General features: G+C 39.2%; 1 protein-coding gene across 1 annotated transcript in view; it reads right to left on the bottom strand.

The window, feature by feature from the left end:
- Positions 1–2,130: 2,130 nt before the first annotated feature.
- The window catches only part of LOC113469198, a 56,964-nt gene continuing 44,476 nt past the window's right edge, over positions 2,131–14,618 (bottom strand). The window contains exon 3 of the mRNA XM_026826718.1: positions 2,131–2,264. Within this exon, the coding sequence (XP_026682519.1) occupies positions 2,164–2,264 (101 nt within the window). The 3' untranslated portion in view covers positions 2,131–2,163. The remainder of the gene's footprint in view (positions 2,265–14,618) is intronic.

The following is a 14,618-nucleotide window of genomic DNA, read 5'->3' as shown; positions in this document are numbered from 1 at the left end:
GAGGGAGAATGAGAGGAGCGAGGGAAAGGAAGGAAAGAGAGAGAGAGAGAGAAAGGGGGAGAGAGAGATGAGTAAGAGAGGAGCGAGATAAACAGATAGAGAGAGGGAGAGGGATAACAACAAGAAAACCCAACAAATGAAGAGAAGAGGGGAAAACAAGGGGTGCGATCCTTAGAGGTTTAGTACTGACATTATTCTAATGGGCGTTAGATAGTTAGGATAATAGAATTCTATTCATACTACAAGTTCCATTGTTAGAGGTTTAGTACTGACATTATTCTAATGGGCGTTAGATAGTTAGGAAAATAGAATTCTATTCATACTACAAGTTCCATTGTGTTATGTTACGAACATGTACTAAACAAAACCACATCACACAAAAGCTCTCCCTACACAGGAGGGAATCGTATACATGACCTCAAAACAAAGGCCATAGTCGTACACAAAACGGATGACCTCAAAGCATTATACACATTAGCACACACGCAAAAAACGTCAAACTAGGAGAACTCGTGGCAAACTCTATACAAACAAGTCTACATGGATGTTCAACTACAGGATTGGGTTCAATTTCTCCTCCCTAAAGCTGTGTCCAAACATAGTTCACCTCGTCAATTGACGAGGTGAATCTATGTTGTCGAGGGAGTGGACGGTTTCAGTCGACGGCGATCGATTGACGGTCGGTCGACTATAATTATGTGGACACAGCTTGAGAGTACTGTCACCAATAACCCATGGCCTGTAGCAAGTGGAAATTATTCTTTTGGGAATTGAGAGTTAGAATGTTAGATTTTACGCCACAGGTTAGTTTGATCGGATAGAACTCAACACAAACTAGAGATACATAGAGAGTGAGTTATGAGAAGGAACTACTCATTCCAGTGGACTACACGGTCAATGAGTCAGATCCTAACTCACTAACCCTATAGCAGGGCTGTCCAAGTTGAAGAGTGAGTTGAATGCTTTAGGATTGACTGAGTAGTCCATTGAAAGCACAAACAGAGTATACTCCTTTTTTATAACTCCCTCACTCTTTACATAACTCACGCTCACACACGTCACGCCTCATATTTACCCGATTCACACCCCAGACCGCCGAGACTGTCGGAATTTTCACAGTAGAAGTGGCACCCAGTGGCGGTCGTACCGTCACAACACGAGGGGAACGTACAAGGTGACAGACCGTCACAATCCTGATCAGTGGCGGAGAAGAAGTCGAAATGTGTCACCTCAGAGGTTGGCGGGGTAACGTTCGAATTTGGACCTAGAAAGTGAGTCAAGCGAGGGTTTGGGTGACAGACCGTCACAATCCTGATCAGTGGCGGAGAAGAAGTCGAAATGTGTCACCTCAGAGGTTGGCGGGGTAACGTTCGAATTTGAACCTAGAAAGTGAGTCAAGTGAGGGTTTGTTATGCTGGGGCAAGTTCTGTATTATGATGGGGGCAAGTCCCATATTCAGGTCTTGGTTTCGGGACATCCTTAGAGGCAAAAAGAAAAGGATCATTGTCAGTGAATGACATTTCAGGATAGCAATATTTAATCTCTATATTATTATAACTAAAAGCCCACTCTGGGCTTAGGTGTAGGGCCCTAATTGTTGGGTTAAGCTTATACGAATCTACTTCGAGCTCAATTTTCAAGCATCTGAAACAATTAGCTTCATGAAATGACTCATCCTCAGAGGGTGTAAGGCGTCAAACCATCCACTGATTATCTTGCTGTAGGGTTCCCAACTTACTATCGGTGGTATCAATGGGTAATTCACATTTGGATTTGAACATTGTCTTACCTGAAACAAACAGAAAATTGTGAAAATTTAGTTGAAAGTTGACAAAACGTTCGAATTTGAACCTAGAAAGTGAGTCAAGCGAGGGTTTGTTATGCTGGGGCAAGTTCTGTATTATGATGGGGGCAAGTCCCATTTTCAGGTCTTGGTTTCGGGACATCCTTAGAGGCAAAAAGAAAAGGATCATTGTCAGTGAATGACATTTCAGGATAGCAGTATTTAATCTCTATATTATTATAACTAAAAGCCCACTCTGGACTTAGGTGTAGGGCCCTAATTGTTGGGTTAAGCTTTTACAAATCTACTTCGACCTCAATTTTCAAGCATCTGAAACAATTAGCTTTATGAAATGACTTATACTCAGAGGGTGTAAGCTGTCAAACCATCCACTGGTTATCTTGCTGTATAGGAATGGTTCCCAACTTACTATCGGTGGCATCAATGGGTAATTCACATTTGGATTTGAACATTGTCTTACCTGAAACAAACAGAAAATTGTGAAAATTTAGTTGAAACTGTTGAAAGTTGACAATATGTTCACATTTGGATTTGAACATTGTCTTACCTGAAACAAACAGAAAATTGTGAAAATTTAGTTGAAAGTTGACAATACATCATACCTCATAAATTCCTATTTTTTAACCCATTAAAGTGGTCTCATTTTACCATGTCGACTGAACCGTCCACACTGCCTCTATAACATATCACCTCGTCGATCAACGGCCGGTCGACTATGTGTGGAGTGTGGACACACCTTAAGGCCCATTAAAGTGGTCTCATTTTACCATGTCGACTGAACCGTCTACACTGCCTCTATAACATATCACCTCGTCGATCAACGGCCGGTCGGCTATGTGTGGACACACCTTAAGACCAAGGGAGTACGTAAGGTACTCTACACATGAGAAGTCACAAGGAATTTCGGCCATGTTTACCATTGCCACATGTGGTATGATATCATTCACTGTACATTCTTTGTTACACCTATGTTTAATGTTGTAAGATAATAGCCATCGATGCTAAATAAATAAATTCAATTCCAATTTTATCTAGGAAATTGGGTACAGAAATGCTGTTTTAATTTAAAGATTTTTGATATTATACTTATAGGGGTATGCCATCCAAGGGAGTACGTAAGGTACTCTACACCTGAGAAGTCACAAGGAATTTCGGCCATGTTTACCATTGCCACATGTGGTATGACATTACGGTTGAACTTTTGACTTAAAAAGTAATGTTGGGACCCATAATAATAACGCTATAAAGAACACCGCTAAGTAAATCCCCATTTGGATTATACTTTTCTCGGAGAAATTCGTCAGAAATATTCTTCACTTGTCACACGGCTCCTCGTACTTTCCTTCCGGGAATTCTCCATCAGTAAAAATGACTTTAAAAAAGAAGAAATAATAGAGTGAGAATAAGAGGACGAGGAGAGAAGGAAAGGAGGAGATGGAGGAAAGAGAGAGCTTAAAAAAAGAAGTAAAGAAATATTTTATATAATTTTAGTTCGACTCCCCGGAGGTGACGTCTTAAAGTTTCGTTTTTGATCTCTTTAGTCCTCAAGGAATTCTTAAATGACACGTTGATATGACAGGTAGGGATATCCAAAGATCACCGCTCCCTATTGGAAAAAAATCCTATAGCTATACTTATGAACATGTGCTTTTCGAGCTGTGCCCACACATAGTCTACCCCGTCGATCGACGTTGACTGAAACCTCTTCAGTTCGTCGATCGTGCCTACCTATTTACATCATGGTTGGGGTTACGAACCATGTCAAAGTGACGACTGATAGAAACTGGTGCCTTCTTTCGAGGCCAGTGCTTCTTTGGATGGCAACAGAGACAGATAGCTTTAGACGAAGTTATTGTCCTATAGCTATACTTATGAACATGTGCTTTTCGAGCTGTGCCCACACATAGTCTACCCCGTCGATCGACGTTGACTGAAACCTCTTCACTTCGTCGATCGTGCCTACCTATTTACATCATGGTTGGGGTTACGAATTACGAACCAAGTCAAAGTGACGACTGATAGAAACTGGTGCCTTCTTTCGAGGCCAGTGCTTCTTTGGATGCCAACAGAGACAGAGAGCTTTAGACGAAGTTATTGCAGACCTACGACCTAATAACTGAAGAGTGTTTCATTGACACCGGAACCCAGAAGAAGTCAAAGTTTCTTCTGTTTCTTTATAAAAATCTTCATCAGTTGTGCGCCTCCGTTTCCCCCCCCAGACCCTCGGGTTACAAATCTTTGTGGCGAGATACCGGGATACTTGGCTTCATTAATTATGTCAGACAAAAAGATGGAGAACTTTAAAGTTTTAGTTTATTTTTCTCCGCGTTTTTTCTTTTTCTTTCGTACAACTGTCACATTTCCCGACGATGGAGTTTTTTTTTCCTCAATCAATTTATTCCTTAATTAGTATTCTGGCATAACCTGGAGGTAAGGAGAGGGAGAGAGGGAATGAAAAGTGGTCCTGGAAAATGTTTTTCCTTGAAATACCGTCATTGGTGGGTGACAAATCTCGAAAATTTCAGCCTAGTTGGCCTGGAGAGTAGCGCGTCTACCTTGTAAATGCTAGGTGGCGTGTTCGATTTCCGCGCGGGATGGATGATATCCTAAAAACAGATAAGGTTCGTTTTCGGAATGGCTGGCTTTCTCCTTTCCTGTTATTCCTTTTTTTTTAAATCAAATTTTCCACAAGAATAAGATTGAGAAAAAAATAGCACTCGTTCCAGCCTTGAGTTTTCTATATTTTTTCGCCGTCAAGGAGAAACAAAAAATGAAGGCAGTTGGTAACAGCTTTCGTCCCTCTTCTTCTTCTTCTATTGTTAACAGTTTTCTTTATTCATTTTTTGATAATTTATCTATAGGCACAGGGGCAGGATGCAAGTATGAGTGCAAGGAAATGCAAGGAGATTTATTGGTGATTGGTAAAAAATAAATGAAATTTTACTCTCGGTTCAGAATTTGACTATTGAAGCTCAGCAATGTGATTTTTATTTTTGATAGAGGGAGGGGGTGCCACAGGTTTTGGAAGGCACACATGTTAGACTTAGCTGTATTATAGAATCGTAGGTAAAAATCCTCCTCTAGACTCTGTTAGACTTGTCCGTATGCCTCGAAGGTTGAAATCCTGCTCTATACTTTTGCTATACACTCCTATACTGCAGGGTAAGAGGACTTTTCAGTCTTATTTCAGCAGTATAAATGAGTTTGTTTGCTTTGAAAGGTACAAAAGAAAAAGAGGAAGAAAAGGAAGAAGAAAAAGGAGAAGATTTTGGCCTTGAAAGATACCAAGGAAAAGAGGGAAGAGGAGAAAAAGGAGGAGAAGAAGAAGAAAAAGAAGGAGGAGGAAGAGAAGGAGCAGAAAACAAGTAAATTGTTAGGTACTAAAAAAGCAGAAAAGAATCTGTTCCTGGCCTTCTGACAACATAAAAACTTCCAATCTGCAATTCCAATAGTTCCAATCCACCCCCACAGCCCCTCCACAGTAGAATGTTGTTTACAAAATATCAACGATAACAAAAATAACACGCCGGGAGTTCGTATAGATATGAACAAATATCCTCACAATAAAAACAGTCTGAAGTTTTCAGACGCCATCTAGAGTAGTTTCCCCGTTAAGGCGCTTTCCAAACAATACCAGGTATGCACACAAAAAAGAGTGAGAGCCAAGCCAAGGCTAGATTAGCTGGCTTGGAAGGTAGCGCACCTGCCTTTGTAAGTGCTCGGTTGCGGGTATGATTCCAGCTCAAAGCGAACTTTAGCCAAAACAGATAATGTTCATTATGGGAATGGCTGGTTTTCTTCTATTCTATCCTTCTTTCTTCGATGTCGGGGTTGGGAGGATAAGACCTCCGTTGTTACAGTTCCATCTATCAAACCTATTCGTTCAGAGCAAGATACTTGACAATGTTCTGGGCCATGTTGACTTGAACAAGCTACAGCTGTTCAGCAGTATTATAGGTAAAGGATATCTACAATCTAGATTATCTACCTTCTTTAGACTAAACTACTAAAGGTAGAAACAGACTATCCTCACGTCACGTGAGCTCACGTGAAGTGAGAGTAGTGTGTTTCTTTACTGTCCACATGTGACTAGAAAGCTAAAAACTCTCTCCATCACTGGCCTTGGGTGTCACATTGGGTGACAACTATCAATTTCAGTTGGAGGACTTGAGAGCCAAGCCAAGGCTAGATTAGCTGGCTTGGAAGGTAGCGCACCTGCCTTTGTAAGTGCTCGGTTGCGGGTATGATTCCAGCTCGAAGCGAACTTTAGGCCAAACAGATAATGTTCATTATGGGAATGGCTGGTTTTCTTCTATTCTATCCTTCTTTCTATGATGTCGGGGTTGGGAGGATAAGACCTCGGTTGTTACAGGTTCCATCTATCAAACCTCTCCAAAATAAAATTATTCGTTCAGAGCAAGATACTTGACAAAGTTCTGGGCCATGTTAACATGAACAAGCTACAGCTGTTCAGCAGTATTATAGGTAAAGGATATCTACAATCTACATTCTACATTATCTAATACCTTCCTTAGACTTAAAGGTAGAAACAGACTACCCTCACGTCACGTGAGCTCATGTGAAGTACTCTCATGAGAGTAGTGTGTTTCTTTACTGTCCACATGTGACTATAAAGCTAAAAACTCTCTCCATCACTGGCCTTGGGTGTCACATTGGGTGACAACTATCAATTTCAGTTGGAGGACAAAATGTGATTGAAAAGGAAAAGAAACGCGTGACAACTCATAGCTCATATTTTTCAAATAATATCGACAGATTGGGCATTGCATTTGAAGAAAGCAATATAGAAAAGAAATCAACCAGTGGCGGCCTTTCAGATGGATGGAGAGGCAGAGGGAATATCGGCCCCAAAAATCGGTCCCGCTCAATTCTGGGATCCCAAATTTGAACTTGCGATGCTTGTTTAGATGCAACGTGAACCTGCACCAAATTTCATGAAAATCGGATCTAATCGCGAGTTATAGCGGAACAATCAATCAAACAAAAATTCATCCAAACCAAATTACATTTTTAATAAGAAGATTTATAGCCGATTTCACCAAACTTCAATCGAGCCTTAATTGAATCATTAAGCACTGATGGGGAATTAAAGTTGAAAATTGCATTTCACCAACCTCCGTTAAGACATTTCTCCCATCAATTCACCCTAATAATTTAATGATAGGAAATTCTCTCATAAGATGTCCTAACGGATGATTTTTTGTGTTTGTTTACTTTTTTTGGGATTTTATTTTTTTTTTTTTTTTTCAGTTTTTCAGAATTTCCAGATTTTCTATTTTCTTAAAGAAAGTGTGTTTTGCTTATTGCTTTTTTTTAATAGTTTCTTTTTCTATTTTCTGAAAGAAAGCGTTTTGCTGTTTTTTAATTTGAAGACTTTGATCTAAGCTGATTTTCAATACTGTTTAATTACCCACAATGGCTGAAAACTTTGATTCTGAAAATGAGGCCATTGAGTTCCTTGAAGATTTCCAGAGAAATGAGCCGATACAAAGAAAGAGGAGAGATTGATTAAAAGTGCTAGAAACCAAATTCTGTCTGAATCTATCCGTAAAAATGGGATCAGTGTTTTTTGAGTTTTTTTTTTTTTTTTTTTTTTTTTTTTCCACAAGAAATTAACACCGGACCTACAAAAATTATTACCTAATTTAGCATGTTTTAATGCACCAGTTCCTGAAGTTAGGCAACAATGCGCGTGGTTAATATTTGGATGGGTGACCAAATGACCATCTAGGAAATCGTGTACTGCTGGCTTTTCCTAAGGATCCTAAGCCCATTTAGGCTGAGTGAATGCGGGAGAAAGAGGAGTTTGTTCCTCAATTAAGGGTATAACTCCCGTCACTAAAAACCTTACAACCCGTTCACACTGCACGAGACGAAAAATTGTAACTTTGGGCGAAGAAACATTTGTGCAGTGTGAACAGGCTGATGTTGGCCAGTGATGTTAAAAAGAAACTCACTGTAGGGATGGAAAGGGCTCGTATTTCTTACAACAAGGACAAGCGTTTTGACATTTTCTACGGATGAGTAATTTAATTTTCTCGGAAAATTTTCGGACATGCCAAAACTGAATTCACAACGAGGCGAAATGTGGCCATCGATCGTCCAACAACGGCCAATACTAAAAACCTTACAACCCGTTCACACTGCACGAGACGAAAAATTGTAACTTTGGGCGAAGAAACATTTGTGCAGTGTGAACAGGCTGTTGGCCAGTGATATTAAAAAGAAACTCACTGTAGGGATGGAAAGGGCTCGTATATCTTATAACAAGGACAAGCGTTTTGACATTTTCTACGGATGAGTAATTTAATTTTCTCGGAAAAATTTCGGACATGCCAAAACCAAAACTGAATTCACAACGAGGTGAAATGTGGCCATCGATCGTCCAACAACGCCCAATCTATGAGGAAAGCATTATGAAATGATCTCTTTCTCACATCCTGAAGGGAGTGTAGGGAAAACCAACATTACCAACTTCATTGGTGTTCGGTGTAGTGGTGGACTTCGGATTTTGAGATTATTGATTCGAGACCAAGTCAAGATAGGTGCTCATTTTATCTGCATAGGGGAAGGAATCACGAAAAAAGTTCACTTCTGCTCTTCTTGTAAAATAAAATAAATTAAATGGGGGGACCTGTACGTAACTAACTTCATTGGTGTTCGGTGTAGTGGTGGACTTCGGATTTTGAGATTATTGATTCGAGACCAAGTCAAGATAGGTGCTCATTTTATCTTCATAGGGGAAGGAATCACGAAAAAAGTTCACTTCTGCTCTTCTTATAAAATAAAATAAATTAAATGGGGGGACCTGTACGTAACAAAGTTGTTTTCCTCTAAGTTCTCTTCTTCCCTGTGTCCTCTTCCACCTAACCTCCAATATATTTCCAAGGTCACCCCCATACATTTCTGAAATATTGGGGTCATCTTCACAATGTAAATATTTTCAATACGAAAAAATAGAATAATAAAAAATGTCATCCAATGAAAAAAGAGAGAAAAGGAGAGAGAGAGAGAAAAACATAGAAGGTAAAAATAAAGGTCGACCAAGCGGTAAAAAATGTGTCCATATTACATTGGTATAGGAGATCGAAAACGGATAAAATACAAGGAGAGAGAGAGAAATAGAGAGGGAGGGAAAGGGAGAGGGATTGGGAGGGAGAGAGAGTGAGAGAGAGAGGAAAGGAAGGTAAAAGAAAGAGAAAGATAATATCTGAAAGAATAGAAAATAACAGGGGGGCTTTTCCATATAGAAGGTTTTAATATGTCAAAATTCTTCTTCTAAAAACAAGAATTATTTATGCTTTCTCTCTCTCTCTCGCTCTCTTTTCTTTCTTCATCTCTCTACCCCCTTTTTTTCATCCCTCTTTCTCAGTATTTTGTTTTCATCCTTCTCTCGTTCTTTCTTTTCCACCCCATCCGTCTCTCTCTCTAGTCCATATTACATTGGTATAGGAGATCGAAAACGGATAAAATACAAGGAGAGAGAGAGAAATAGAGAGGGAGGGAAAGGGAGAGGGATAGGGAGGGAGAGAGTGAGTGAGAGAGAGAGGAAAGGAAGGTAAAGAAAGAGAAAGATAATATCTGAAAGAATAGAAAATAACAGGGGGGCTTTTCCATATAGAAGGTTTTGATATGTCAAAATTCTTCTTCTAAAAACAAGAATTATTTATGCTTTCTCTCTCTCTCTCGCTCTCTCTTCTTTCTTCATCTCTCTACCCCTTTTTTTCATCCCGCTTTATCAGTATTTTGTTTCCATCCTTCTCTCGTTCTTTCTTTTCCACCCCATCCGTCTCTTTCTCTCGAGAAAGATAATATCTGAAAGAATAGAAAATAACAGGGGGGCTTTTCCATATAGAAGGTTTTAATATGTCAAAATTCTTCTTCTAAAACAAGAATTATTTATGCTTTCTCTCTCTCTCTCTCTTCTTTCTTCATCTCTCTACCCCTTTTTTTCATCCCGCTTTATCAGTATTTTGTTTCCATCCTTCTCTCATTCTTTCTTTTCCACCCCATCCGTCTCTCTCTCTCTCTCACACTCTTCTCTTTTCTCTCACTCCTTCCATTTCACTTTGTTCTCTTTGGTCTGTCTTGTTCCCTCTTGTGCTTTCTCTTTGTTTATTGCTAATCCCATGCTTTATAGGTTTCATTTCGCATATTTTTAGATCTCTTTGATATTTATTAATTGAAATTTTTTCTCAGTATTTTCACTGACATTATATCGACAAAAGCCACGTGCGACCTAAAAAATGGAAAGTTTCATGGAAGAGGAAAAAATGAAAACAAAGTGGATAATGGATATCACAAGAAGTCGAAAATTACAATTTGCAAACTATGAGTAGTTCACATTAAACCGCTCAGTTAGGCCAGCCATTTACTTTCCGATAGACCTGACACCTGATGAGCACACACACTATCAGGTAGAGCTGACTCCATCAGGTATACCTGACACCTGATCAGGTCTACCTGATAATGATTGGCTGGCCTTAGGTGTCAGCCTTAACTCCGTACACAAATAGGTAATTCTGAGGCTTAGGTGTAGGGGCAAACAGCCCCAAAAAATGGGTTAAGCACATTAAACCGCTCAGTTAGGCCAGCCATTTACTTTCCGATAGACCTGACACCTGATGAGCACACACACTATCAGGTAGAGCTGACTCTATCAGGTCTACCTGATAATGAGTGGCTGGCCTTAGGTGTCAGCTTAACTCCGTAGTCCGTACACAAATAGGTAATTCTGCGGCTTAGGTGTAGGGGCAAACAGCCCCAAAAGATGGGTTAAGATTATACGAAACTGGATCTTGGTTGCTTGTGTCATTCACATTCTCAACATCACTGGAGAATTAATAGTAAGAAAGAGAGAGAGAGATAGAAAAGGGGGAGAAGATATAATGAAAGGGAGGGGAAAAAAAGAATTAACAGTGGGAAAGAGAGGAAAAGATATAATGAAAGCGAGGGAAAAGGGAGGGGGTAAGCTTATACGAAACTGGATCTTGGTTGCTTGTGTCATTCACATTCTCAACATCACTGGAGAATTAATAGTAAGAAAGAGAGAGAGATAGAAAAGGGGGAGAAGATATAATGAAAGGGAGGGGAAAAAAGAATTAACAGTGGGAAAGAGAGGAATAGATATAATGAAAGCGAGGGAAAAGGGAGGGGAAAAAGCAGAGTTTGGAGATGTAGCAAAAGTTTCGTCAATTTATTTGTGTATCACGTAGCATAGCTAATTGTGTGTGGGGAACGAAAAGTACTGTTGGATAACTAACAGTGAAAAATGAAAAATTAAGAGAAGGAAGCTCAAAAAGGAGGGAATCAAAGGGAAGAAGGAAGGGAGAGAGAAAGATGAGGGAATCAAAGGGAGGAAGAAAGCGAGGAGGGAGAGAAAGTCTTCAGGCGGTTTTTTCTGACCAACTAATGAAAAATTAGGAAACAAAGTTCTGAATTTGTCTACGAGTTTTTCTAATGAAAATCATGGTAGTTAGTACGTTAGTAGTTTCTCTTAGTACCCATACCTAGCCTCCAGGTTTTCACCGTCAGCTTCCAAACGATATCTTGGTGTAGCCAAACCAATACCTGAAAAGTGTGCAGCATTCTGTTGCTATCTTCAGTTTTTTTAACCACCAGAAAATTTCCGTCCTAACCGGGATTCGGACTTCGGACCCAGTATCTTGGGTTGAGAGAGAGTTCTTGAAGACTCTGCCACAGAGGTGGGCTGAGTGCCTCAATTACACAACTTTTTAGATATTCTTTTCTACCATTCAGTCCTCTCTATTTCATAATAACTTCTCTACTATTCAGCACTACCTATCTATGTGCGTTATAAAGATAGTCCTACGACATTCGGAGACGCATAAAAAAAATTCAGCCAGAGAAAAATATGAATATGATTATCACGACTGATAAAAAGACGGGGAGGGAGGGAGAGAGAGGAGAAGGAGAGAACGAGGAGAAGAAGAGAAAGAGGAGATAAAAAGAAGAAAGAAAAGTGAGGGAATGGAGGAGAAAATATTTAGGCAAATGATATTCAGATTCAGATGTCGGGAGAGATTTTTCCAATTTTCCAAGCGGTTCGGTATTCGTTTTGCATTTGGAACAGAGAGTACTTCAGAATTTGACTATTGAAGCTCAGCAATGTGATTTTTATTTCTGATAGAGGGAGGGGGTGCCACAGGTTTTGGAAGGCACACATGTTAGACTTAGCTGTATTAGAATCGTAGGTAAAAATCCTCCTCTAGACTTACACCCATATTTATGAGCAAAACTATGGTAGTTAGTACGTTAGTAGTTTCTCTTAGTACCCATACCTAGCCTCCAGGTTTTCACCGTCAGCTTCCAAACGATATCTTGGTGGAGCTAAGCCAATACCTGGAAAGTGTACAGCATTCTGTTGCTATCTTCAGTTGGTAGTAAGAGATGCATATCTTAATGATCATGGCCCCAATGTTCTTTTTTTAACCATCAGAAAATTTCCGTCCTGACCGGGATTCGGACTTCGGACCCAGTATCTTGGGTTGAGAGACAAAGCATAGTCTCAAGGCATTTGATTGGTTAATTTTGACTTGAGACTGATCTAAGAACGATCATTCTTGTTCATAAATACGAGTGTCAGTTAGACTTGTCCGTATGCCTCGAAGGTTGAAATCCTGCTCTATACTTTTGCTATACACTCCTATACTGCAGGGGTAAGAGGACTTTTCAGTCTCATTTCGGCAGTATAAATGAGTTTGTTTGCCTTGAAAGGTACAAAAGAAAAAGAGGAGAAGAAAGAGGAAGAAAAGGAAGAAGAAAAAGGAGAAGATTTTGGGCTTGAAAGATACCAAGGAAAAGAGGGAAGAGGAGAAAAAGACGAAGAAGGGGGAAAAAGGAGGAGGAGGAGGAGGAGAAGGAGGAGAAGAAGAAAAGGGAGGAGGAAGAGAAGGAGCAGAAAACAAGTATATTGTTAGGTACTAAATAAGCAGAAAAGAATCTGTTCCTGGCCTTCTGACAACATAAAAACTTCCAATCTGCAATTCCAATAGTTCCAATCCACCCCCACAGCCCCTCCACAGTAGAATGTTGTTTACAAAATATCAACGATAACAAAAATAACACGCCGGGAGTTCGTATAGATATGAACAAATATCCTCACAATAAAAACAGTCTGAAGTTTTCAGACGCCATCTAGAGTAGTTTCCCGTTAAGGCACTTTCCAAACAATACCAGGTATGCTTCCTCACAATAAAAACAGTCTGAAGTTTTCAGACGCCATCTAGAGTAGTTTCCCCGTTAAGGCGCTTTCCAAACAATACCAGGTATGCTCACAAAAAAGAATGAGAGCCAAGTCTCTCCATCACTGGCCTTGGTTGTCACATCGGGTGACAACTATCAATTTCAGTTGGAGCCGTCACATTTTTTTTTTTTTTTTAATGCAAATAGGGAAATATTGTTTCAAGATGATGTGCGATAAAAAAGCATTTTGGCAACGCACAAAAAATCCTTTTTAATGTTCCGGAAAAAAAGTGAAATAATATTTAAATTTCCAACAAAAAATATAGGTAGACAGACTGTTTATCAGCCCATCAATCAGTGGCAAAAATGTGCAAAAATAAAGTATGACGAATCCTTACATTATTTTAGAGGAAAATATATTTAAAAAATTGCTAAAAAAATCACTTTTTAAAAATAGGCCCCTTCCCGTGGTTTTTTTTTCCAAAAAAAAAAAAAAAAAAAAATAAAAAAAAAAAAAAAAAAAAAAAAAAAACAATGGCAAAGAATCAAGATAACATAAAGATGATTAATAATGTTAGGAAAGGTTAAAAAAAAGAGAGATATTATTTAGTGCTAGACTGTCAAGGGATCCACCCTGGTTTCCAAACATAGAAGTTCAAAGTGTCAAGCCTACCACAGGCTATGGATGAAAGCAAAGGAAGAAGCCTACCAAAGTTCCAAAGGAGGGAATACTTTGACCAGATTTCAAAGAAGGTAAAAACGTCTGAAGATTAATAATATCGAACACGGACCCGCAAAGGGATAGGTATAGAGAGAATTACATACATATGTATAATGTACAATTGTACGTAATATACATATGTACATAACCAGGGTGAAATAGTTGGTATCATGAATGATATATTATAATAGAATGCAGTGAAAAACAGGATAAAATAGAATGAGAATTGAACTTCTGTCCAACTTCTAGACCCTGGTATAATGATCCAGAATGTTGTTGGGTTCTTTTGCCTAAATATATACAGCCCCTTGTGTAACTGACTGACTGACTCACTCACTCATACTAATTCTAACCCACTTCTAGATGGAAGATGCGGTTTTCACCATTGGATTCCTTATTTTTTTAGTGCCTCAATTACACAACTTTTTAGATATTCTTTTCTACCATTCAGTCCTCTCTATTTCATAATAACTTCTCTACTATTCAGCACTATCTATGTGCGTTATAAAGATAGTCTTTTCAGAATGAAGACATTTCTCATTTCAGTCCAGAACTACAGGCAAATATCGGGCCTGATTTCAGGCCAAAACATATTTACGCGAAAAGAAAAACAAATTTGTTGTGACAAGATACTTAACGAATCCCAGGAGAGAACACAAAACCTCGCAATTATATCCTTGTTCCAGCTCTCCTTTCTCTTCCCTCCCTCTCATTCTCTCTTCTTGTCTCTCATGTTTTCCTCTTCCGTATCCCAATCCTGTATCCTTGGTTAGTGCAGTTGAGTAAGGATGATAAGAAAGAAAGAGAATCATCTCTCTCATCAAGTGCTGAGCTCTTAACCATTTTCCAAATTTTACAGGACACAAA

This window comes from Diaphorina citri, unplaced genomic scaffold, assembly GCF_000475195.1.
Source record: "Diaphorina citri unplaced genomic scaffold, Diaci psyllid genome assembly version 1.1 scaffold985, whole genome shotgun sequence".
NCBI classification, from domain to species: Eukaryota; Metazoa; Arthropoda; class Insecta; order Hemiptera; family Psyllidae; genus Diaphorina; species Diaphorina citri.
Note: the sequence above shows the minus strand (reverse complement) of the source record. Positions and strands in the feature narration are given on the sequence as shown.